This window comes from Mirounga angustirostris, unplaced genomic scaffold, assembly GCF_029215605.1.
Source record: "Mirounga angustirostris isolate CCGP_5_RB_7025 unplaced genomic scaffold, mMirAng1.0.hap1 SCAF_6, whole genome shotgun sequence".
NCBI lineage: Eukaryota > Metazoa > Chordata > Mammalia > Carnivora > Phocidae > Mirounga > Mirounga angustirostris.
The window spans coordinates 122,137,920-122,163,599 of record NW_026991714.1 but is presented as its reverse complement, the minus strand read 5'-3'; the positions used below and the strand labels follow the sequence as shown (position 1 = coordinate 122,163,599).

Here is a 25,680-nt window from a genome sequence, read left to right as displayed (position 1 = left end):
CCCAGGTTGGAGTCCTCACACTGTGTGACCTTGGTCATGTTTGGAAAGCACAGTGCCTGGCACACGGTAAGAGCCCACCAAGTGCTTGCTGTTTTACTGCTACAGGCACCTCAGGGCTCAGCCACTGATGAAGAAGCAACTCTCCTGTGCCCATCCACTGCTGCAAATGCTGGAGAGTGACAACGTTCCCTCCAAATCAAATCTCCAGGAGGCACTGCTGGGGGAGGTAGAATATTTACTCAACCATAAATCAAGAGTCAAGGCTTAAATCAGGAAAATCACAGACTGTTGGGCTTTCAGAGTTAAGAAGAAACGTGTAACTTAAAATGTACTAATATATGCAAATAATATAACAATGTCTGACACATAGCGGTCAGTGAATACAAGTCTGCCCTTGCTTTTTTTTTAAGTATTTATTTATTTATTTAGAGAGCATGAGCAGGGGGAGGGACCAAGGGAGAGGGAGAGAAAGACTCTCCAGCAGACTCTGTGCTGAGCGCAGAGACCGATGCGGGGCTGGATCCCATGACCCAGGATCATGGCCTGAGTTGAAATCAAGACTCAAACGCTTTACTGACTGAGACAAACAGGCGCCCATACCCTCACTTTGTTTTATACCCAAAGGAACTAAAAATTTCAGGTCCTAAATTGACTTGCTTAAGGCCGTACAACCAGTTAATGGGAGAGCGGGAATTGATACTTAGGTCTTATTTTGGGGGGGTGTGTGTGAGAGGGGGCTGCTCAGGTTTATTATTGAGAGTACTGGAGGTCAGATGGCTTGAAGAAACTGACTAAATACCTCCCAAACTCAAGAATGATCTCCTCAACACAGCATGCTGCCCCTATCCCTTCACCACCAACCCCATCCCCAACCACTACTGAGAAACAGAAGCTAGTTTCCCTCTGGGCCATGGTGGAAATCTCTGCCTATAAGGACTGGGGGTTCTGAAGGACAGGGACAGAGCTCCTGGATCTTGAGAGGAGGGGGCTTCTTTCCTTTCTGGCCCATTGTAGATAACAGCAGTCTCAGATGCCCCCCTTGTAAACACAAAACAGTTGGAAACTTTCCCAGGGGTGTTTGCAGCCAATTGAAATGGAGGGCCAGGGGCAAGGAGATGGAAAAATGTCCCCTCTCTGTCTTGCAGGCCAAGTCTGTGGAAGTGACAGGCATGGGTCTCTAGGTTCACAGGACTGAAAAAGACCATTCTGAATATCAATGGAAAATTCTGATTCTGTCCTAGGTATTGCTCAGAGAAAGTGTTTCTAAGCTTTGATGGTCAGGGAGAAGCCAGCTAATAAGCCTGAACTGGGTCTGGGGAAGGAGAGAAGGAGAGAAGGAGACATCAGCAGTGGGTGGAAACTGCCTTTCTTTATTTATAATTCAAGGAGTCATTCAAGAAATATGTATTAGTGCTGACTGTCAGTGAAACTCTAGATTGGAGTCTGTGGTGGCGGAGGGGCCTACAGGGAAGACCACCAAGAGGATGTGAAATCTTAGCTCAGGACTAAAGGACGGGTAGAAACTAGCCAGGTGGAGAGGGATGTTCTAAACCATATAATAAATATATTTTAGTCTTTCCAAGCCATGTAGTCTCAATTATAGCTCCTCAACTCTGCTGTTACAAGGAGAAAGCAGCTACAGAAAATACACGAGTATTAAAAGGAATGAATGCAGGGGCGCCTGGGTGGCTCAGTCGTTAAGCGTCTGCCTTCGGCTCGGGTCACGATCCCAGAGTCCTGAGATCGAGCCCCGCATCGGGCTCCCTGCTCGGCGGGAAGCCTGCTTCTCCCTCTCCCTCTCCCTCTCCCACTCCCCTTGCTTGTGTTCCCTCTCTCGCTGTATAAAACCTTTGGGAAAAAAAAAAAAAAAGGAATGAATGCAGCTGTGCTCCAATAACCTTCATATGTGAACACTGAAATTTCAATTCCATATAATTTTTATGTGTCAGGAAATATTATTCTTCTCTTGATTTTTTTTTAATGCTTTAAAAATGAGGAACCATTCTTACCTAGTATTTTAACAATATCTGCATGAATGTATACGGGGCGGGGGCACGGGGGGTTAGTCAATGCCATTCCTGAGCTAAGAAGATGACAGGCATTTCTAAACCACAGATTCTCTTAGATCTTCTACCAAGGGCCAGGACTAAGGTGAGACAAGTGAGCTGCCGAGGGCTCAAAATTTAAGGAGGTACTCCCTGATAAGTAGACAGTTGGCACTTGTGAAACCCTGAGATTGAGTGCCTCCTTAAAAGTTGCCACCCAGGCACCTTGCTTGCCTCTGCCTAGGCCTGGTCCCACCACTTGTGCATAATGAAGTACATTACCCTGAAGTGGTGACCTCCTCAACCAGTCCTGCCTTGGATGCCTTCCATGTAATGCACAAGTTTGCAGATGACAATCTGGTTCCCAACCACCGCTCTGGGGCACAGAATTTAGACAATAAGAAAAATGGCCTATATAATACAAGCTTAGGCAGAAGAGGAGGGAGAAACTATGCAGAATGGAGTTTGGAAAGAATTTGGGGGAGAAGGAAGATAAAAAATTTGACTTAACCGTGTTGCTGGTGGGGTAAGTTTGAAAAAGACTGAGAATGAGATCAATGTCCAAAGAAAATATTTAACAAGTTTCACTGTGCATTAAAATTATAAGCCTTCTTTGCTACTTTCTTGACTTGCATTCATTATATCCACATTCATACCTATACACACACACACACACACACATATATTGCAAATCATATATGTGATAATGGACTTACATCCAGAAATGTAAATAACTCAATAATAAAAGAAATTTGAAAATAGGCAAAGGATTTGAATAGACATTTCTCCAAAGATGTACAAATGGCCAAAAAGCATATGAAAAGATGCTCAACATCATCAGCTATCAGGAAAATGCAAATCAAAAGTACAATGAGATATCACCTCGTATCAACTAGGATGGCGATAAGCAAAAAGGCGGACACTAAGAAATGTTGGTCAGGATGTAGAAACACTGGAACACTCAAACATTGCTAGTGGGAATGCAAAAAGTTGCGGCTGCTTTGGAAAACAGTTTGGCAGTTCTTCAAAAGGTTAAACACAGTTATATAACTCAGTAATTCCACTCCTGGATATGTACCCAAGAGAAATGAAGACATATGTCCACACAAACACTTGCACATGGATGTTCATAGCAGCATTGTTTTTTGTTTTTTGTTTTTTTAAAGATTTTATTTATTTATCTGAGAGGGAGAGAATGAGAGACAGAGAGCACGAGAGGGAAGAGGGCAGAGGGAGAAGCAGACCCCCTGACGAGCAGGGAGCCCGATGTGGGACTCGATCCCGGGACTCCAGGATCATGACCTGAGCCCAAGGCAGTCGCTTAACCAACTGAGCCACCCAGGCGCCCCATAGCAGCATTATTTGTAACAGACAAAAAGTGGAAAGAATCTGATGTCCAACAACTGATGAATGGATAAATAAAATGTTATATGTTCATACAATGGAGTGTTTTTCAGAGGTAAAAAAAAAAAAAAAAAGGTACCTATACATGCTACAGTACAGATGTACCTTGAATCTTAAAAATATTGTCATGTTAACTACACTGGCATTAAAATTTAAAAATGTATTATGCTAAGTGAAAGAAGCCAGTCAAAGTGTGCATGCTATATGAGTCCATTCATATGATGGTCCAGCATAGGGAAATTTATAGATATACAAAGTAGATTAGTGGATGCTTCTGGGTGGGGGAGGGGAGATGGGATGAGGAGAATGGAGGGTGATAGCTGGAGGGTGATAGCTAGTGGGTATGTGGTTTCCTTCTGAGGTGATGAAAATGTTCTAAAATTGTGGTGATGGTTGCACATATCCGTGAATATATAAAAACATTGGATTTTGCATTTTACATAGGTGAACTGTATGGTATATAAATCATATCTCAATAAATCTATTAAAAACAGAAGAAATCAAAGAAGTTCTCCTTGCCTCCAAAGAGCTCTGCTATTGGGATTCAAAGTATGGGTTCTCCTTACCCTTGAAAGATGATGGTGTCTCTGGGTTGCTGAAAACTGAGCGTTTGAGGGGTGATGGCCTAAATGACAGGGAAGGGGAATGGGCTCAAGGGCTGAATGTTGGTTAGGGTAGGGATTTGGATGCCTGAGCTCTGCAGGACCCATATTTAATCTGAGGCTCTATATGCATCCAGGCCAGCTGCTAGAAAAAATAACCAATAGATGGAACACCATATTGGTGTCATAAGGCTCATCAAGACCAGAAAATGACCCAGTACCACTGTCAGAACAGCTTTTCAGGGAGGGCCCTGACTGAGCCATGAGTTAGTCTAGTCATGTAAGGGTCAGGGGATGGTCACCCTTCACACCCAATGATGCTTCAGTCCTTGATGCTGAATCCTGTGGCCACTGGGGAAGAAACCTCCGCACTACTCCAAGAGGGCTATAAGCCCTAAGGGGACAGTTATACTTGAATCAGCACCCAGGGAGGGGACCAAAGGGAGAGGGACACTATTATCACTCATGACTACAGGAGGTCATTCTATGGGCAGCTTGTGTAGAAATGCAGGGTGTGCATTAGATCAGGACTCCATGTGATGGTCTTATCCTTGCCTATGGGTTCCGATTCTTTTCAGACCACATTTTAACCATGGCCCATTTCCAGGGATGAGGCCTTTCCAGCTGCTAATTCCTATTATGCAGGACATCTGGGGAAAAGGAAAAAAAAATCCTAGTGCTGATACTGTCCCAAGGCTACCATCTTAATAACAGTTGCCATGAATATATTCACCTTAAATTAGTGTCCAGGGTCAGCATTTTTCATTTTCATTCCATTTTTTTGCCAAATCCTAGCCAAAGAGCTGGTGTAACTACAGAGATGCGGAAGTAAATTTATCCTAAACGGCCCTGATGCAGTTAATAAGGGAAAGTTGTCCAATCATCAGGGTCGGCCTCTGACAGCCTGTCACATTTTCCACTGATGCACCAGACGTGACTAAACTGTGCAGGGGCTGTCCGTCCGGGATCTGGATTCCCTTTCACTGTGCTCAGCAGGAAGGGGCCAGCATCGTCCTATACCCATGTCATGAACTTGACATAACCCTTAGTAATGGAAGAGGAGGCCTGGCATGCCACTGAGCTCAGGCTTTTAGCTTAGCCTGCACACCCTGTGAAATTTTAATTGTTTCAAGGTCCACACTGTACCCAACCTGTAGGGAGACCAAATTTCTAGAGGAGAAAATAAAACATGTTGCTATTTCAGCAGTCATCTGTTACAACACTGGACAGCAGGGCTCAATGGATATCTGATCATCCCTAAAAGTTACAACTTGGAAGATGAATTTATTATTGGTTGGTGCCTTGACATCTAGCAGAGAAAATATGGACTCAAAGACATATATACTGACAAAGGTATTTATGTTAAACACTCAAAAATTTTTCATTGCCTCCTAAATTTAATTCTCTCTGCTAAAGAGTAGAATACAATGTGAAGAAGAAAGATATATTTTAGAAGGAAGAAAGAAGAGTAAGAACTAGCAACACAGAAGCTGGTTTGATTTTCTTTCTTAATTTACAGTTTTTCTAGTCTGATTTTTTTAAACAATAAATTCATTGTTTTCTATTTTGCCGTACATATTCTTACACAGTGACTCCTCCTGCAGACCATGGCAGGGACATAAATGAAGGGATGATATGGGAGCTCGTGGCCTGTCTGCCCCGGCCACCCTCCCCTCCTCCACGCTCCATCCTTCAAGGCACACGGAACTCAGGTGACATGAATGATTCCAGGACAGGCAGAAACTTCTTGTCCTTCATATTCAGAATAACTCTGAGTACTCCAAACTCCCCCCAAAATTCAGGCAGGGAGAGGATTTTTTTTTTTTAAAGATTTTATTTATTTATTTGACAGAGAGAGACACAGTGAGAGAGGGAACACAAGCAGGGAGAGTGGGAGAGGGAGAAGCAGGCTTCCCGCTGAGCAGGGAGCCTGATGCGGGGCTCGATCCCAGGACCCTGGGATCATGACCTGAGCCGAAGGCAGATGCTTAACAACTGAGCCACCCAGGTGCCCCTGGGAGAGGATTTTTTTAAAAGGAAAAACACCCTTAACAAACTTTCAACCTGGAGACTTCAGCCACTTGCCAAAATATGCCATCTTGTGAAGCCAATAAATGGAGAGCAGGAGAGCAGGAGGAGCGTGGCTCTAACTGCATAAGGGGTAGAGTTTTCATTTCTCACAATGCAAGGGGAGGAGGATACCAATATGGTTAGTCAGTCAGCAAGCATTAATCCTCATTAATGTCTCCCATTCTTCTCTGCACAGCTGTGCAAACATAAATTAATTGGGTCATTCTGACGAAGGCATACAAGAAAAAAATTTTAATGGGAGGCAGAGGAACTAATTGGACACACAACACATTCTTCAAATGTGCAGAAGCATTGTACAAGCTACCACATCATAGACTGGGAGATAGACATTCAAATTCACACCACCATAAACTCCCCTATGGGAGAAGCTCCAAAAAAGCAGAAGGAGGTGGGGACATGTTCATGACAAAGCATATGATAAACTGCCAGAGTGAGAACAGTGGTTCCCACTCCTTGCCAGATGCTGTGCTGTCAACTTCACAGGGCCATTCCATTTAACCCCCTAATAATACAATTACCTCCAATTTACTTATAAGGTAATTAGAAACAAAGAAGTCAAAGAACTTGCCGGAGGTCACACCAGCAGTAAATGGAGGACTCACAGTAGTTGACTTTCAATTCAGGCTGACTGACTCCAGAGACCATGTTCCTAAGATGACATTGTCCTGTTTTCTATATACTTGGCATTAGGCTTGCATCTCAGAGAGTAGAAAAAGGGTAGGGCCACTTCTTGCCCTTAATCAACTTATAATCTGATTGGGGAACCAGGATGGATATGTGTGAAATGGTCAGGGACAGGAGCATTGCATTAGGGTCTGCATTGTTCTGGTGAAGGAAGCCACTTAGAGGAGTTGGGGGAAGTGGCTAAAATTCATCTGTGCAACTTTGAGAAGGATTTCTACCAGACTCTAAACTAAAAACTGAGACACTGAAAGAATACTATACTTTAGAAAATACTGATTCATTCCTGCCATGGTATGGTTTGACTATTCAAAAAGGGCTCTCCCTTTCAGAACTCTCCCTTCAGAAAGGACAGGACAGTCAGCCCCTTCCCCAGCTTCATCTTAATGGTTCATAAATATGCCCACAGCCTCCTGGAAACCCAGTCAGAGAGGAGAGAGGACTTCTTAGAGTTCACTCTGACCGAGGTGTAGCAACCTCTCCCAGCCTCCAAAGACTAAGAAGGGAGGATATGATTTGCATCATCTCTTTGGTCCTTTTCACTGGAAATTACCCATCCCAGGGCCTCTGACTGACAGAAAGGGGCAGACTGGAACTCTAGACCTGGGACTCATGAACATTCTCAGGAGAAGTGGCAGTGCTCCAGAAATTAGAGGAGTGAGTATGGTCATGCCAGAAATTATTCTGCAATTATTTACAGCAGACGAATGACCCTCATGCCTGTGTAAGTGTGTGGGGGGGGCGGGGGGGGCCTATGATAACGGTTCTCAACCAATCGGTTTCCATTTCCTTTGCTGCATTTAAATTTCTGTTGCGTTCTTAACATTCAACTTCAGGTATGCATGAATTTTTTAAATCCCTGCCTTTTTAATTGGGAAGACACATTACTGTGATGAGGTCCTTTCTCCCTGCATGGACAAAATTCAGTCTCAAGAGCTGGGGAGCCTGTGTGTCGCTGAAATCACCTTGCTTGTGACTCAGGTTTTATGAGGAATCAGATGAGGTGGCAAAAACAAATCTGCGAACACTTGCTGGGTGAATGGTAGGTTGAATGCACAGAAAGAAGGGCCTGCGGGTCATCCCTTTTCAGGCAGGCTTTCAGCTCAGCCCTGCCACTCCTGAGAGCCCAAGCAGGGTCAGGGTCTTTAGGAGAGAGCAAATATTCCTTAAATGTCCCGACCAAAGAACAAAGAGCTCAGTTAAAGCTCCTGGAGAGCGGTTCTCAACTCCACAGAATCATAGAATCCCCAGGAGATCTCTGAAAAAACATTCATGTTGAGCCCGACCCTAGCGATTCTGATTCAGAGGGTCAGGAGTGGGGCCTGGACACTGTGGTTCTAACACAGAACCAGGGTTAGAACTGCCGCACTGAACACAGCCAAGTCCAGAAGCATCAGTGAGTGTGGTTACTCAATCAACAGACTCTGAAATGAACATAATTCTTCTGTTCAATCCTAGCTATACCACTTAGCAGTTAAGTGACCTTGGACAAGGTACATGACTTCCCTGAGACTCTGTTTTCTTAGCAATACAATGGGGTTAATAATCATACCAGTATCAGAGGGTAGTTGAGAGGATTGCATGAAATCAAGTATGTAAATTATGTGACCCAATGTCTAGTACGTGTAAAATGCACAGTAAGTATCAGGTCCTGTGACTGATGATGGTGACAGTAAAAATACACCAATTATGTTTCAATAAAAGGAATGTTTTTCTAGACTGGGTATTTATTCACAAGGCCAGGTCTTAAGGAATTGTGAAACACTGGAATGTGAGAGTTAGACATTTGGCATGTCCTTCAGTTATGAATATAGGCAATAAGGCTCAGTAGTAGGAGCAGCACCTATGATCTTGTCACTGATAGAAATCACAGATATTTCCATATATTACAGTCATCGTCAAAACCGTGAAAGAGTATTTATATTTAGGGTGACCAACTGCCCTCATCTGCTCAGGACTGAGGGGGTTTCCCTAGATGTAGGATTTGCAGGGCTAAACTGGGAAGTCCCAGGGAAACCGTTCACTACTGACATTCCTCACTACTTAGAAATTACAGTAGTTATCGCCTCACTGAATGCCACTGTCCAATGTGTTAATAAAGAAGCACCTACCCTGCTGTATATCACAATTTCAAACAATATCTTGGTAAGTGTACCTATGGCCACATAATCTGTGTCCTTTATAACACTTTGTATTTCATTTGATGCATTTAAAAGCATTGTTCTGAGTCCACAGGCGTCACCAAATTGCCAAAGGGGTCCATGGCACAAAAGATGAAAAGGGAAGAAACTGGGAACATTGGTTGGAAAATGGAGGAAACCAGATTTTAAGTGCTTTTAGGCCCTGCAACCTAAAAATATGGCAGAAGGAAGACATAAGCATGTACCTCCAAAGGACACGACTAGATAATCAGTCAATGGAGCTGCTTTCCCACTATCAGCAGTCTGTCTTATAATCCTACAAACAGTAACCAGGGAGTCTCCCTAATTTCTGCACTCCTGATGACATATATATGTGTATTTTACATATATACTTACCTCGTTGCAAAGTTAACTCAATCTTGATAGCTACCAATTGGAGTATCACGTTAGGTCTACTGGTTTCCAATAACTACAAAATGCTTCCCCTAAGAATCACAATTTGACAGAACTTAAAACTTTCCATGAATTAAAACAATGGAAAATTGGATTTTCAAAGATCAAATTTAAAGAAGTGGTCAAAAATGAAACTTTAACTCTTACCCGATACCACTGGGCTTCTGATAGGCACTGGCTCCCGTCCTGCCTAATCGCCACCGCTGACAGCCTTTCCAGAATTCTCCCACTGGGCAATAAGAGACCACTTCTCTTCTGATCGATGTAACTGTAAGCTCCCAGCCCAATGTGACCAGAAGGCAGAGTTCTCATGATTGCCCTTGTCCCGGTATACACAGATTTCTTTACTTCCCTGTCATTTTTACAAAATCTCCTCACTAACAAAGTGGACCTCTCCTTTTTGCTCTTAAAAAAATCTTCTTCTACATCTTCACAATTATCAGGGAAGTCCTCAAAATGGCTCAGAAAGGTCTTGGCAGGTGGACTGTTAGTTAAGTCCTCCCTGCAAAAGCTGTCACTTGAACATACCACACTGGCCCTTTGGCAAGAACCTTCAAAGCACAAGTCATCCAAGGTGTCACAATGATCACACTGAAGCTGCCCATTCTTATTATCACAGTTTTCAGCCAATTCCATGAGTTTACAAGTATATGCCACATAATTTTTCTTTTGCTCCCCACCAACACCAGGCAGTGGTACACAGTTTCCACAATCATCCAAAATCAAGTTACCTGACAGGGTACAGAAAGCATCTGACACTCTTCTCTCAACTTCATAATGAAAGTGAAATGCTGCCGTGTTACTGTCAGGGTCTGCCTGGCCAGTCTCTACAACAGCTGACTGACTTCCTAAGGGGCTAATGTCCATGCGAGGTTGATCGATTTCCAGTTGAATTCCAGGAAATGCCTTTCTTTCCAGTGAGGATGGGATTCCAGTTTCCAAACATGGGTCTTCCTCCATGACAGAAGTGCACATGTCATAACACTGGCTCTGAGGAAGGATGCCCTGGCGGTTTGTCAGTATGTTGTTGTGGTTAATGTTAAGGTTTTTCACAGAAACTGGTGTGCTTTCTGCCCAGCACTTTTCATTGCTGTTCTCATCGCTCACTGTTTTCTCCCTTGCTATGGAGAGAATCTTGGGCAAGTTGCTTCCAGAAGATTCTTCTTTAAGCTTGTTCATCCATGGGATGGTAGAAGTCTGCCCGCTCTGCCTGACACTATGTACCTTTGGAACACTGATGTCCGAGACCTTTTCACTACTTTCATCTACAGCCGATGGAGTAGATGTCACTTTTCTCTGAGTCACAGGTGTGAGAACAGAAGCTGCCATTTCTTCAGACGTCATCTTGACGCACACACAGGTTTTAGCTATTGCTGTTTCTCCTCTCTGGTGATCATGTCAAGATGCTTATAAAACAACTTATTATTAAAATAATCTTAGATATACAAGTCCTCTGAGAAACAGTGTGACAATTTCTTTGATTCAGGTGCATTAAGAGCCAAATAAATTTCCCCAGTTATCACTTCCCGTCGTCTGCAATATGTTTTTCTAGACCAGGGTTTTAAGGTGGCAGTTCAACTTTCTTTCCTCTATTATTTGAAGTAATTCTTTTGGAGATTTTTACTCGGGATTGCATTCTGCAAATTCTGATCCATTACTGACTTACTAATGATTTTAAAAATCCAGTTTCAATGTTTCCTGAAAGAAAAAGACATGATGTCAATGCTGTGGCACTAAATAAATTTTTTAAAATGAACTTCATAATAATTCTAAGCTAATGCTAAATATGAACCAATTTTGAGGAAGGAGTTTTGCAATTGATAGCTACTTTCAATGTTTTAGGTATTTGTTTTTCTGATTTAGTATTTCAGAAATTCTGTTTCCAGCTGAAGTAGAGTAATAACAGAGACCAGAAATATCCCTCCATCTTAAACAACTGAAAAAATCAGAAAAAAAATTACAAAATAATGGTTTTTAGATATTGAACAAGAGGTAGCACAGAATAGTGATTCCTGAAATAAGAAAGAAAAAACAAATGAGGTGAGCCCTATAAATGCCCTAGCTTACAGCTTGAGAGCTATGCTACAGGGGAGGAAAGAGGAACTCAGGTTGAACCCAACAGAGGGCTGATTTAAAGAAAAAAAAAGTTGAAAGTTCAGTAAGGCCACAAAAACTGGAGAAAGAAGACAAATTAAGTGGAGAGGAGCAAAGATAAGAATGGTGGCAGGCTTCTAATGAGGAACAATGCAAGCTATGGGGAGGTGGGTGGGGGGATGGGTGAAATAGGGGATGAGGATTAAAGAGTACACTTATCATGATGAACAAATAAAATATGAAACAATACAAGCCAGATGAGAGTGGAGTAAATCTTTAAAGTACCAAAGTACTTTATTTCTTTTAATACTTTAAAAGGAAAAAAAAGAAAAAATACTGCCAACTTAGAATTCTATACTCAGCAAAAATATCTTTTGTAAACAAAAATAAAAACTTTCTAGACATATAAAAGCTGAAAGAAGTCATCACCAGCAAACTTGCATATAAGAACTGTTAAAGGAAGTCCTTTAGGCAGAAGGAAAATGATACCAGATAGAAATTTGGATCGATGTAAAAGAATAGAGTATGGAAAATGTTAAATATGTGGGTAAGTACAAATTTTCTTATTGTAAATCACTTAAGATAGTTGATCTTTTGAAGCAAAAATAATAGCAATGTATTATGGGGTTCTAACAAATGCAGAAAAAACTATATGACAATAAAAACACAAGGTCAAGAGAAGAGAAATGGAAGTATATTGTTATAAGATTATTTTCTACGTGAAGTGGTATAATATTACTTAAAGGCAGGCTGTCATAAGTTAAAGATGTATACTATAAGCCCCAATGCAACCACTTTAAGATATAGGTAATAAGTCAAAATATTAGAATCATAAAAAATTTCAAAGAATCAAAAGGCAAAAAAGGGGAAAAGATGAACAAAGAACAGATGTGACAAATGTGACTGTGTGTGTGTACTCCCTCTGTTTTATTTTTTTTTAATATTTTATTTATTTAATTGGGAGAGAGAGAGAGAGAGAGTAAAGCAGGGGGAGCAACAGGCAGAGGAGAAGCAGGCTCCCTGCTGAGCAAGGAGCCTGATGCGGGGCTCAATCCCAGAACTCTGAGATCATGACCTGAGCCGAAGGCAGACGCTTAACCAACTGAGCCACCCAGACGTCCCTCCCTGTTTTATTTGAATAAGAAATTTTTCAGGTGAATGTCGGTGGACATAAAAATTTTCAATTTATGAAAAGCATTATTAAAAAAATAATTCAGCTTATCTTTATTCTCCAAATTATTGAACCCTGTTCTATGTTTGGAACTGTGAAATGGGCTAGATATCCAGGACCTGCTTGCAAGTCTATTGAGAGAGGGAGAATTGAACAAATTTCAATCCAGTGTGGCAAGTGTAATTATCAAGGATATATAAGGCACTATGAGACTGTGGGTACCCATCACAAGTATACCATTCCTTTGTAGGTAAAGCTGTCGTTTCCAAGACAAAGGATGAGCATTCATGCTCTGCTGTCAACAGCAGATTTGATCTATCTTTGCCCTTTGCCACACAGGTGTCCCTCTTCCCCTCGTTTCTCCCTTTTCCTCTTGTACCAAAGAAGTAGCAACTACTCTTCCCTTACATATATGCCACTCAAGTGCAGTCACAAACTCTCACCTGCTCCCAGCACATGCAGTCTTCAGAACTACCTTGAAAAATCAGAGGACACCCTATCAATCAGATAGTTCACAGGGAGTCAGTAAGGCCACAAAGAGCAGCAAGGTCCTGGTTCAACCTAACCCTTCCACCTTTCACATCCTCCTTCCAACTTCGTTTCTTTTTTATTTTCTTTGGGGAAATGCCTCTCTTATTTTTGAAGATATGTGCTCAGTGTAAAACAATTCAAACAATGCAGAAAAACACAAAGAAAAAAAATTTTCAACTTAACATAAATCCCACTATCCAGAGATAACCACTATTAATACTTTGAGAAAACTCCTTCCAGAAGGCTCCCTATGCACCAACACACAGAGGTATATGTATATAATTACACAAGCACCTGATCATGTTGTACATCCTGATTTACACTGGCTTTTTTTTTTTTTAACAAATTCAATTCATGAATAGCTTTTCATGTCAAGAACTATATAGATAATTTTAATGGCTTATGGCTTATGGCAGTAACTTGGTTTCAGTATCTTTGCTCTATTATTTAGAGTAACTTTTAAAGCCAAAACCTCCAGACTGACTGTTAATGTGTCCTTTCTCACCTATGGGAGGAAGGTAATTCAAGGCAAGTGCTGCTTAACTCCTGTTTTAAGCACTTTGAAATTATTAACTCATATAATTCTTATTCAACCCTACAAGATAGCATGATGGTTTTAAAATATGTCCACGAATTCTCTGATACTCCTCCTCTCAAAAGCTGGGGCCTAACTGCCTTCCCCTTGCTGTACTCAGTGACTTCCTTCCAACATACAGAATACGTTGGAAGTTACAGTTTATGACTTCTGAGAGTAGATCATAAAAGGTCATAAAATCATTGGGGTTTCCTCCTTGCTCTTCCTCTTGTTTGCTCTGGGGGAAATCAGCTGCCATGTCATAAGGAGAGTTCCATGTGGCAAGAACCGAAGCCTCCTGCCAATAGCCACTGGTGTAAGCCATCTTGGAAAGGGATTCTCCAACACCAGTCAAGGCTTCACATGACTGCAGCCATGGTCTACATTCTACATATTGATTCTAACATCATGAGCAAGGCTGAACCAGAAGCACTCAGCTCCCAAATTCCTGAACCATAGAAAATATGAGTTAAGAAGTGTTTATTGTTTTGAGACACTGTTTTGAGGTAATTTGTTGCACAGCAAGAGAGAACTAATACAGATCAGTTCTATCATTATCCACATTTGACAGATTAGAAACCAAAGCACAGAGAAGCTAAGTTGCTTGCCAAAGATCACACTGCTGGAGAATGGTGGAGTCAGGATTCAAAACCAAGAAACCTGACTCCAGAATCTGGGCTAAACCAGGGGCTAGCAAACTACAGACAGAAGTCCAAATTTGACCTGTTATCTGGTTTTGTAAATAAAATTTTATTGGAACACAGCCATGGCCATTCATTTATGTAATGTCTATGGTTTCTTTTGCATTACAATGATAAGAGTTGAGAAACTGTGACAGAAACCATGCAGCCTACAAAGCCAGAAATATTCACCACCTAGCCCTTTATACAAAAAGTTTACCAAACCGTGTGCTAGATAAATGAGTTAATAAAATGCCTGGTTAGAGCCCGAAAACTAAGTGGGAGGCTTAAAAGCCATCTTCATATATTTGAAGAACTGAGATGAGGAAATAGGCTGGTTACATATTGTTTCAAAAGGTAGGATTAGGGCCAAAACAAATGAATTACTGGGGAGGTATGCTTTGGATTACTGTAATAAAGTATTCTCTTTTAGATCTGTTTAACAAAGGAGAAGCTATCTTGGATGGCAGTCTTCTCCTCATTGTTGATACAGGGATTTAAATAGAGAGAGGCACAGTGTTCAGCATAGCAGGTGTTCAATAGGTGTTGAACAAATATTAGAGTGAATGAATACTGTCTATAATGGTTAATTATAAAAATAATGGCTCATACTTATTGAACATGTATCTTGTGTCAGGCATGTTCTAAGCACAGTGTATATAATATCTCATTTAATCTTTATAATAACATTATCAGTAGGGTGGCAGAAACTACTAATTGTCCCCAAAAATCTGTTCTCATTTTTCTCAGTAATAGAACCTCTGAATTTTAGCCAAGCATATGGCCATCCCTCTATCGGCCTCACTATTAGCTAGATGAAGTCATGTCACTAAGTTATTACTAATTAGAAATAAGCAGAAGTGGTTTGCTATTTCTGGGAAGTCTTTGAACAGAAAGGTGTGCCTTTCTCCTCCCCCTTTCTCCTTTCTGCTGGCCAGAGGGAAGGCATGATGACTGGAGCTGAAGCAGCCATATTAGACCATGAGGTAAACATAAGAATGGATACCTTTCATAGTAAAGAAATAAGATAGAAGCATGGGTGCTTGTTCCCTGGATTTGGGGGAAAGAAAAAGAAATTTTATGTTGTTTAAGCAACTACTATTTTAGGTTTTCTGTCACTTACATCCAAACTTTTTCCTAACTAATAAAGGTAAATACTATTATCACTCCCATTTTATGGATTATGCTCAGAGTATTTGAATGGCTTATCTAAAAGTAGAGATGTAATATAACAAGGAACCTGTAGAGAGAATTCCTGCATTGGAGGGAAAGTTATATTCACTAATTGGCAATATGTCTCTACTTTTATGTTTCTAGGCCAAATGAAATCCTTTGTGTCATAAAGAACAGTTAAATGAGAAAAATATTAAATACAAGCCCATTGTTTTTTATGATTGTAAATGTCAGAAGGAGGTGGGATTTAACACCACCACCAACAACAAAAACTATCAGACAACTATCAATTATTTATTAAGCACCTGTTACACTCCAAGTTCAGAAGTAAGGTAGTTGTGGACCAGGAGATCAGTAAAGTTCTGATGGAGGGGGATTTAACCTGGAACTTTACAGAGAGGTAGCAATTACTTGTATCCATAACCAAAAAAGAGACCTTGGGTAAAAGGAACACCATAATGGAAGATAAAGAAGTAGGAAAATACAATGCATAACTATGAATTTATCTGAAGTTCTTAGGAGAACATTTAATTCAATCATAGAAAGTGAAAGTTGTAATTTCACCATCATGGGAAGAAATACTAGGGCAACTGTCAAAGCTGGTAACAGGATGTAATAGTCCTATTTCATCTTTAAACTTAAAGGATTTTAGAGATTCACTTATAGTATCATGTATATGACAGATAAACAACCATGCCACAGTTATTCACTTATGCATTCTCTTCCCCAAAGACCACTCTGCAGAGATTAAAGAAAATATTTTGCCTACATAACCCTTCCTCCCTTTCTCCCTTCTACAGGCACACCCACACGCAAACCCTACATGATGAGTCAGTCTTCACTCTTTCTTCTCCACTGAATGTTTGCTGCTCCACTCCCTCCTGACCTCCTTTCTCTGAACTATTATGATGGAAACCCCATAACTTACAAAGAAACAAAGCTTTTAAAACATTCCCCAAAGGCACTTGTGTACTAATCTGGGTCCTTTTCCAAAACCCCACAGACTTAACCCATTGTGACTTCCACTCCCTTTATCAGAAAGGTTTCAAAGTCTGTGATGCTAGACTGTTGACACAGAGAACCCAGAGATACCCTAATCTTTATACTCTGTGTATATTAAATAGGAGTTAAACGATAGGTAGATGCCAAAGTTATACAAATATTTTTGAACTAATATATTGATAAGGTTGCTAATATAGTAAAGTGGAGGATCACAAAAGAAGTTTGCTCATAACATGTTAATTCTCAATTATAAAACTCGCAAAGAATGGAAATCCTCACTGTAAACACGGTCTCCGATCAGCCTGCAAATCACCCCTCTCACTCTATTGCTCTCCCAGAAATGTGGAGTCATAGACATTATTAGAACTTTAATCCAAGAGTGGAGGCAGATAGGATTGCAGTGTTGTGACACTCACAGGACTCCCTCTCCTTTGCTGAAGTACAATCACATCAAGAAATTCTGGAGTTATGCGTAGGTACACACATGCACATGCACACACATACACACACACACAAAGATGCATGTTTTTGGTAAGAGAGATGAGAAGGGAGAAAAGTGAGCAGCAGAAGATGGTATTAGAATCCTCCATGATTTAGTCCCAGTCTATTTTTTCCAGCTCCATCACTGACACATACCCCCAAGGAGAAGATATCCTGTCACACTGGTCTTTTTGCTATGTATTGAACCAGCCTAGCATTAATGCCTCTGTGCATTTCCCTTCCCACTGTTTTCTCTCTCTGCTAAGACTCCTTCACCCAGCTTAAATGGCACCTCCCCTCTGTAGCCCTACCTGAAACCCACTTGACAGCATTAATTGCTCTTATCTGTTTCCCACAGTTCTTACTACACTTCACCAGTACAACATATCATGAAACACTACACTGTAGCAATTGATTATATAGGAACCCTGCATGGATTGAAAGCTTGTGAAGAACAGAGACCTTGCATCTTTAAACTTAAGGAGGTTTATAGATACTCTGCACCCTACATACCTGGTACAGTATCAAGGTATATAGCCTCAATCGACATTTTATTCTCTCCTTTTCCATGGCTCTTTGAGCCCAATCCTTGTTCATTAAGACCTGGATCCTTAAGAACTTTCAGTCTCCTAAGTTCCCAACCTCCTCCTGTTTCACTCCATCCCATATGATTTTCAGAAAAATATTCCCCATCACTTCTTGGACTTTGGCTAGGTTCAAGCACAGAAAAACATTCCCCAAACATTATTTTAATCATATCATTCCTTGAGAAAAAACCTACCCTAATCCTTTTTTTAAAAAAGATTTTATTTATTTTTTAAAATCTTATTTATTTTTGAGAGAGAGAGAGAGATCACAAGCCGGGGGAAGGGTAGAGGAAGAAGCAGACTCCCCACTGAGCAGGGAGCCCAATGTAGGACTCAATCCCAGGACCCCGGGATTATGACCTGAGCCAAAGGCAGACACTTAACTGACTGAGCCACCCAGGCACCCCAACACACCTTACCCTAATCCTTAAGAATATCATCAATTAAAAAAAATTCCTATTCCCATAGCAACAATGTCCACAATAGCCAAAATATGGAAAGAGCCCATCAACAGCTGAATGGATAAAGATGATGTGGTATATCACCCCATATATATATACTATATATACATATATATACCACATATATATATATACTATATGATGGACTATTACCCAGTCATCAAAAAGAATGAAATCTTGCCATTTGCAACAATGTAGATGGAACTAGACAGTATTATGCTAAGTGAAATAAGGCAGTCAGAGAAAGACAAATACCATATGATTTCACTCATATGTGGAATTTAAGAAACAAAGCAGATGAACATAGTGGAAGGGAAGGAAAATTAAAATACGATAAAAACAGAGAGAGAGGCAAACCATAAGAGACTTTTAACTATAGAAACAAACTGAGTCTTGCTGGAGGGAAGGTGGGTGGGGGATGGGGTAACTGGATGATGAGCATTATGGAGGGCACTTGATGTAATGAGCACTGGGTGTTCTACGCAACTGATGAATCACTAATTTCTACCCCTGAAACTAATAATACACTATATGTTGACTAAATTGAATTTAAATAAAAAATTAAAAAAAATAAAAATCAAGAAAAAAAGTATTTGAAATGAACGAAGTTGTTAATATCGGAATTTGCTAAAGCAATATATACATACATACAAATCAATGACCTCTTCTTCCATCTTAAAAAACTTGAGAAAGAACAAATGAAATGTGAAGTAAGAGAAGAAAGGAAATAAATGATATAGAGAGATTGAAATGAAAACAATAGAGAACATCAATAAAATAAAAAGCTGGTTCTTTGACAAGATCAATGAACTTGATAAAACTTCTGCTAGAAAGAACAGGAAGAAAGAGAGAAGTCACAGATGATCAATATTCAGGAATGAGAAAAGTGATATCACATAGATTTTATAGATAATAAAAGGACAATAAAGGAATGTTATGAACATTATACCCCAAAATTTTACCACTCAGATGAAATAGACAAATTCCTTGAAAGTCACAAACTATGAAAATTTATTCAAGAAGAAACAGACAGGGATGCCTGGGTGGCTCAGTCCATTAGCATCTGCCTTTGGCTTAGGTCATGATTCTAGGATCCTGGGATAGAGTCCTGCATCGGGCTCGTTGCTCAGCAGGAAGCCTGCTTTTCCCTCTGCCTACTGCTCACTCTCTGATAAATAAAGTCTTTAAAAAAAAAAAAAAAGAAGAAACAAACTGAATAGCTCTTAATTTATTGAAGAAATTGAATTTGCAGTTCAAATCTTGCCTAAAAAAAAAAAACCCCAAACAACAAAATTCCAGGCCAAGATGGTTTCACTGGTGAATTTTACCAAACATTTAAAGAAAATATAATACCATTTCTACCCAAACTCTTCCAGAAAACTGAAGAGGAGGAAATACTTTCCAACTCATTCTGTGAGGGCAAATCTCTGCCCTGAGATCAAAAGTAGACAAAGACATTACACACACACACAAAATATAGACCAATGTCCCTCATGAGCATAGGCATAAAAATTTTAAAGAAATATGTATAAATTAACTGTACCAATATATAAAAAGGTTAATACATCAGTACCAAGTGGGGTTTAATCCCTAGAATGAAAGTTTGGTTTAACATTCAAAAATCAATGTAAATTATCATATTAATAAACTAAAAAAAAGAAAAAAATTCCTGCAGGGGCTTTGGTAATGTAAATTAATTTATCAATTTGGAGAGAAATAATATTTTAACAATACTGAAGTTTCTAATCCATAAACATGGCATAGCTAGCTAACACTAGAGCTCTTTCTCTTTCTCCCCACATATGTGTGTGTGTGTGTATATATATATATGAAAAACATATGTATGGACATGCATACCCACATCTATGTATATATACATATATCTCTTTGCCATTTGCTATTTTATTGTGATTTAAAAGCTTTGTATAAAAACAATATCTGATATCCTCAGAGCTAATATTTAAGTTGAAATACCTTTATATTAAAACTGCCATGGACATCTAATAGTATTTTTAAAACAAAATACTGGGAACAAAATATGCCCTAGAATTAAACTGGCTTTAAACTGTGTTTAGGTAAATTAACTCCTGCACGTTTCTTGTTTTTATTAATATGACATATTGTGTGATAGCTGGGCCTAGCAGTTGTCTCAGTTATGAGTGATATTTACATCAGAGCAAAATTTAAAAAAGAAGACTCTGTAGATCCTGGGGGGATGGGGAGCCCTTCTTGACTATTTTTTGCATGTCATGGATAAAAGAGCTGCTGCATGGCCAGGCTGTTTTTACAATGTGTGTGCTGCTTATGGAATGTCACGCAGATGAACTGCGTTTGCTCACAGGAGGCAGAGGACAGTGGGTGAGTAAATTGTGTAGGCTGTGTAGAAGTGGTAGCAGAGTCAACCACATAGCTCTGTGGAGCCTACACAGGAAGATCAAGTCATGCATGGTATTGTCTGAATATGAACTCTTAATAAATTATTAAAACAAAGTATTATCTCAGGGTCCCTCAACAACCTTTGGTTCACCTGGAACCTTTCAGAAGGTGCTGAAGAGCTACCAAGGCAGTTAGACCAGGGAAGCGCAGAGAAGAGAATCTGACATTTGTTGCCACTTTGTTCCACAACGAATTTGTTGCTTTTAAAGTGATGGCTGAGAGGCTGAGACATCGATAACTGGTTTATTATAAACGTGTAACTCAGGAACAGCCAGATGGAAGAGATGCGTAGGGTAAGATATGGGAAAATAACAAGTAGCATCCATGCCCTCTCCAAGCACACCACCCTCCCCAAATCTCCACATGTTCACCAACCTGGGAGCTCCATATATATTCTCTTTAATTTATCTCAGTAGTATTTTGTATTTATCTATACAGAGGTCTTGTACATTTTTTGTTAAATTTGTCCCTATGTTAGTGTTGCTATTATAAACAGAATTATTTTAGGTTTCAGTTTCCAGTTGTTTGCTGCTAGTATGCAGAAATACAATTAATTATTGTGTCTAGACAATATAACTTATACCCTTGCTAAATTCAATTATTACTTGCGTAGATAATTTGTAGATGACTTAGAATTTTCTACACAGATATCCATGTCATTTTCATATAAAGAAAGTTTTACTTATTTCTTTCCAAAATGCATACCTTTTATTCTTGCCTTATTGCACTGGAGAGGATCTCCAATTATGATACCAAATTAAGTATGAAGACCATATACCCTTGCCTTTTTCTAAGTCTTTGAGGGAGAATATTCAATACATCACTATTTAATATGATGTTAGCTGTGTCTTATAAATGCCCTTTATTAAACTCAGGATGTTCCCTTGCATCCCTTGTTTGCTGGAAGTTTTTATCAAAAAGAGTTTTGCCCAGTAATTTTTCTCCATTTATTAAGATGACTGTATGATTTTTCTTCTTGGTAAATTATATCGATTGATTTTCAAGTATTGAAACAATCTTACAAATTCATGGAAAATGGAAAGGACCTAGAGTAGCAAAATAGTTAAAGGGAGAACAAGTTGGAGGACTTACACAATCTAATTCAACATACTACAAAGCCACAATAATCTGAACAGTGTGTTACTGGCATAAGGACAGAAATTTAGATCAATGGAATAGAATATCCAGAAATACACCTATACATATACAGTCAATTGGCTTTTAAACAAAGATAGAGGTAATCCAGTGGGAAAATGATAGTCAATAAATGGTACTGGATCCAAATAGAAAAATAATGAACATCAACCCCTATATCATACCATACACAGTAATTAATTCAATACAGATTATAAAGTTAAAACTAAAACCTAAAACTGTAAAACATCTAGAAGAAAACAGGAAAAATCTTCATGACTTTGGATACAGAAAAATTTCTTAGGACACAAAAAGCACTAACCACAAAGGGAAAAAAAAGGTAAAATGGACTTAATCAAAATTTTTAAAAATTTAAAACTTCTGCTCTAGAAAGAAAGAAAGAAAGAAAGAAAGAAAGAAAGAAAGACCGACCGACCACAGATTGGGAGAAAATATTCACAAAACAAACATGCGAAAAAGTTCCTGTATCTAGAATATACATAAAACTCTTATAACTCAGTAATAAGCAGTTAACAACACAAGTTTTTTGAAATAGGCAAGAGACTTGAACAGATACTTCATAAAATAACATATGAATAGCCTATAAGCAAATTGTGACAGATCAACAAAATTTCTGTATGAAATAAATGTGAAGTTCAATCCCTTCCTCACACCACACAGAAAAGTTAACTCAAAATGGATCACAAAGCAGATCCTAAATGTAAAAGCTAAAATTATAAAACTTCTAATAGGAAACATAGGAGAAAATTTTTACATCCACTGGAGGAAGCAGAAATTTCTTAGACTGAACACAAAAGCACAAACCACAAAATAAAAAAACAATAGATAAATTGCAACACAATTAAAAACATCTGCTCTTCAAAAGACAAGCCATTATTGTATGGTAGAAGATATTTGTAAGATAAATATCTAATAAAGGATCTGCATCCAGAATACATAAAAAATACCTACAACTCAATAAGTAGACAAATAACAGTATTTTTAAAAATGCACAAAAGTTTGAATAAGCACCTTACAAAAGAATACAAATGACCTACAAGCACATGAAAAGATGTCCAATGTTATTAGTCATCAGGGAAACATCAATTAAGATCACAATGAGATAGAACTTCATACCCACTAGAATAGCTAACATTAAAATGACTGGCCATACCAAAGTTGGTGCAAACTTGGAGAAACTGGAATATTGTGGTGGGAATACAAATTGGTACAGTGAAAAGTTTGACAGCTTCTTATAAAGTTAAATATACATTTACCAGATGACCCAAAAATTCCACTGGTAGAAGAAAAATAAAAGCATACATCCACAAATAGACTTGTATGCAAATATCTTTAGCAGCTTTATTCATGACGGCCCAAACTGTTGGAAACGACCCAAAAGTCTATCAACAGATAAATAAACCACCTGTGGCATATTCATGCAATCAAAGAACTGCTCAGCAATAAAAGGAATGATCTCCTGATTATGTAACATATGTGGATGAATCTTAAAAACATTAGGTTGTGTGAAAGAAGCCAGGCACTGAATGATTGCATTTATTTGAAGTTTTAGACCTGTGCTAATGTAGTAGCTTCTAGCCATATGTGGCCATTTAAGTTTAAGTAAAAAAATTAATTTAAATTAAGTATAATTAAACATTCAGCTCCCAAGCTGCACTAGCCACATTTCACGTGCTCAACAGTCATATGTGGCTCATGGCAACTGTATAAAACAGCACAGATAAGACTACAAAATGGCACAAAGAGGTAGTATACACAATATACACTTCCCCAACTGTATACTTTCCCCTCCATTAGCTTTTCAAGTGGACTACAGGCTGCATTTCAATCCCACTTGTGCCCTTGGTCAGGCACCTCCAAGCACTGAACAACCTGCTCAACCGTACAATATGGTGTTGACATAACACCAGGGCTGTGGAATCATTCGATCTGAGTTTGGATCCATCTCCATTTAACTTTGCTAAGGCTTAGTTTTTATATCTGTAACATGGCGGGGGGAATAATAGTTTCTCTTATAACCTTCACAATAACCCTTTGAAGTGGTAATCCCTCAAAAAATAATACCCTCTATTCTTATTATCATATCCAGAGTCATCACATACTCCTTCCTGATGTAGAACCATGTTTATTTCTTTTAAATCACCTCCCAGGACTATAAAAATAAAGGCTCAATAAATACTTGCTAATGATAGTTCTCTGTAGAATACTATTTTTATGTTAGTAGGTGGTGATTTTTTATCGCATCCAGTGCAAGCAGCTGAATTATTTAAGTTGAGCTCTACGAGTTTACTGGGTGTCAGCACATACGTGCAAGGGACTACTTGACTTCACAAGAAGAGAAAGGCACAATCCCTGCCCACAGGAAAATCATTCACTGTTACAGAACCATAAAGAAAAAACTTAGGATATGAGTTAATATCATAAAATCCTGAATAATCCAGGCAGGCAGTTAAAAAGTGAGAGAATCATTCAACAGTGTGTGTACTCATTGTGTAACTGATAAAAAGTGAAGATAAGAGATGGCAGAAATCAGCATGCACTCAAGTCTTATCAGCAAAGACTTCCCAGAGAATGTCATAGTCTTTAAAAGAGGACTCTGGCCTGGGAAATGAAGCCAGGGAGAAAATGGATGTGAGAAGGAGTTTGGGCCATGTCTTGGAGATGGGATGGGAGGTTGTAGGTTGACTGGCATGTGGAGGTTACCCTGTCCTCGCTAAGCATAATGGCAGCAGAGGCAGTAGAACCATCCTGGATAGATGCTGAAAAGTTCTCATATCAGGTCAAGGCAGACATTTTGGAAGCCTTACAGTGAAAGGGAAGAGAAAACTGGGAAGAACCCAGAGCTGCTTCCTTGAAGCCCTTGTATTACCTATCCTATGCATTACAAATAAAACAGGCTTCCCCAAACAGCGAACTGCCACCATTCAGCTGGGATACCTATAGCTCATAATATAAGCAATTTTTAATAGTTTGTAATATCAACATACCCATTCACCAAATTTTTTTTTCCCCAAACTGGTATTCTATAAGTCATTCCTCAATTAATGTAATTGTCTTTCCAAAGAATTAAAAATACATGTGATGAAAACTAACTCACTCTGGATGAGATAAACATAATAGAACTGCTCTACTACACTAACACATTCTCACATTACAGTCTCTCAGTAAAATGATCCTGATTTAATCAAAATAGGATATGATTCAGCTCCTGCAAACTCTTTTCTTCATGGCTGTGCTTCTTAATCTCCCTCCTACCTGGTTCCACCACATCTGATACCTAGCCTACATTTCATCATCTCATGGAGTAAAACATTTTCCAGACTAAATAACTCTCCAGTTTCACAGAAGCTCTCCCATAAAGCCCTAAAAGATGGAAAGCATTTTAAATCCACATACTTAATGCATAAGAAAACCATTTCTAGCCATTTTCTTCTTTATATTTGCATTATATTTAACACCATACCAATGAAGATCTTCAGAGGTCCTCTGGTCAACAAGCTTAAAAATAATTCCTGTTCCCTATGGATGCTCACCAATGACATCAAATTCTGGGTGAAAGCCCAAGCCAACAGCTGACAAACAGCTGATATTACTCTAATGGCTTGTTTTCAGTAGGGTTAAAAATGCAAATGGCCTCCTTAACACTCAAAGTTCATTTTAGCTGTGCCCCTGATTTATCACTAAGTAGTCTTCATCCAAAAGGGAGAAGAAATATTATTCATACTTTTTACCTAGTTGAAAAGAAAATGAAGCAAATAAGTTTTTTGGGTTTTGCTATTGTTGTTATTTAATTTTTTTAAGTCTGTAGGCCAATACCTTGGCACTTATGCTATTTTTCAGGGCAGTGTAACCCAAAGTACAGAGCTGTTTGCAGAGTCCACAATTTGAAGCAAGCAAGGTTGCTCTGACCTGCATTACC

At 39.2% G+C, this 25,680-nt stretch overlaps 1 protein-coding gene across 1 annotated transcript in view; it reads right to left on the bottom strand.

Moving 5' to 3' along the window:
• Positions 1-25,680, bottom strand: part of PLCE1 (phospholipase C epsilon 1) — a 312,623-nt gene that overhangs the window by 264,486 nt on the left and 22,457 nt on the right. Inside the window, exon 2 of the mRNA XM_045878454.3 lies at positions 9,565-11,115. Coding sequence (XP_045734410.1) covers positions 9,565-10,761 — 1,197 coding nt within the window. The 5' untranslated portion in view covers positions 10,762-11,115. The remainder of the gene's footprint in view (positions 1-9,564; positions 11,116-25,680) is intronic.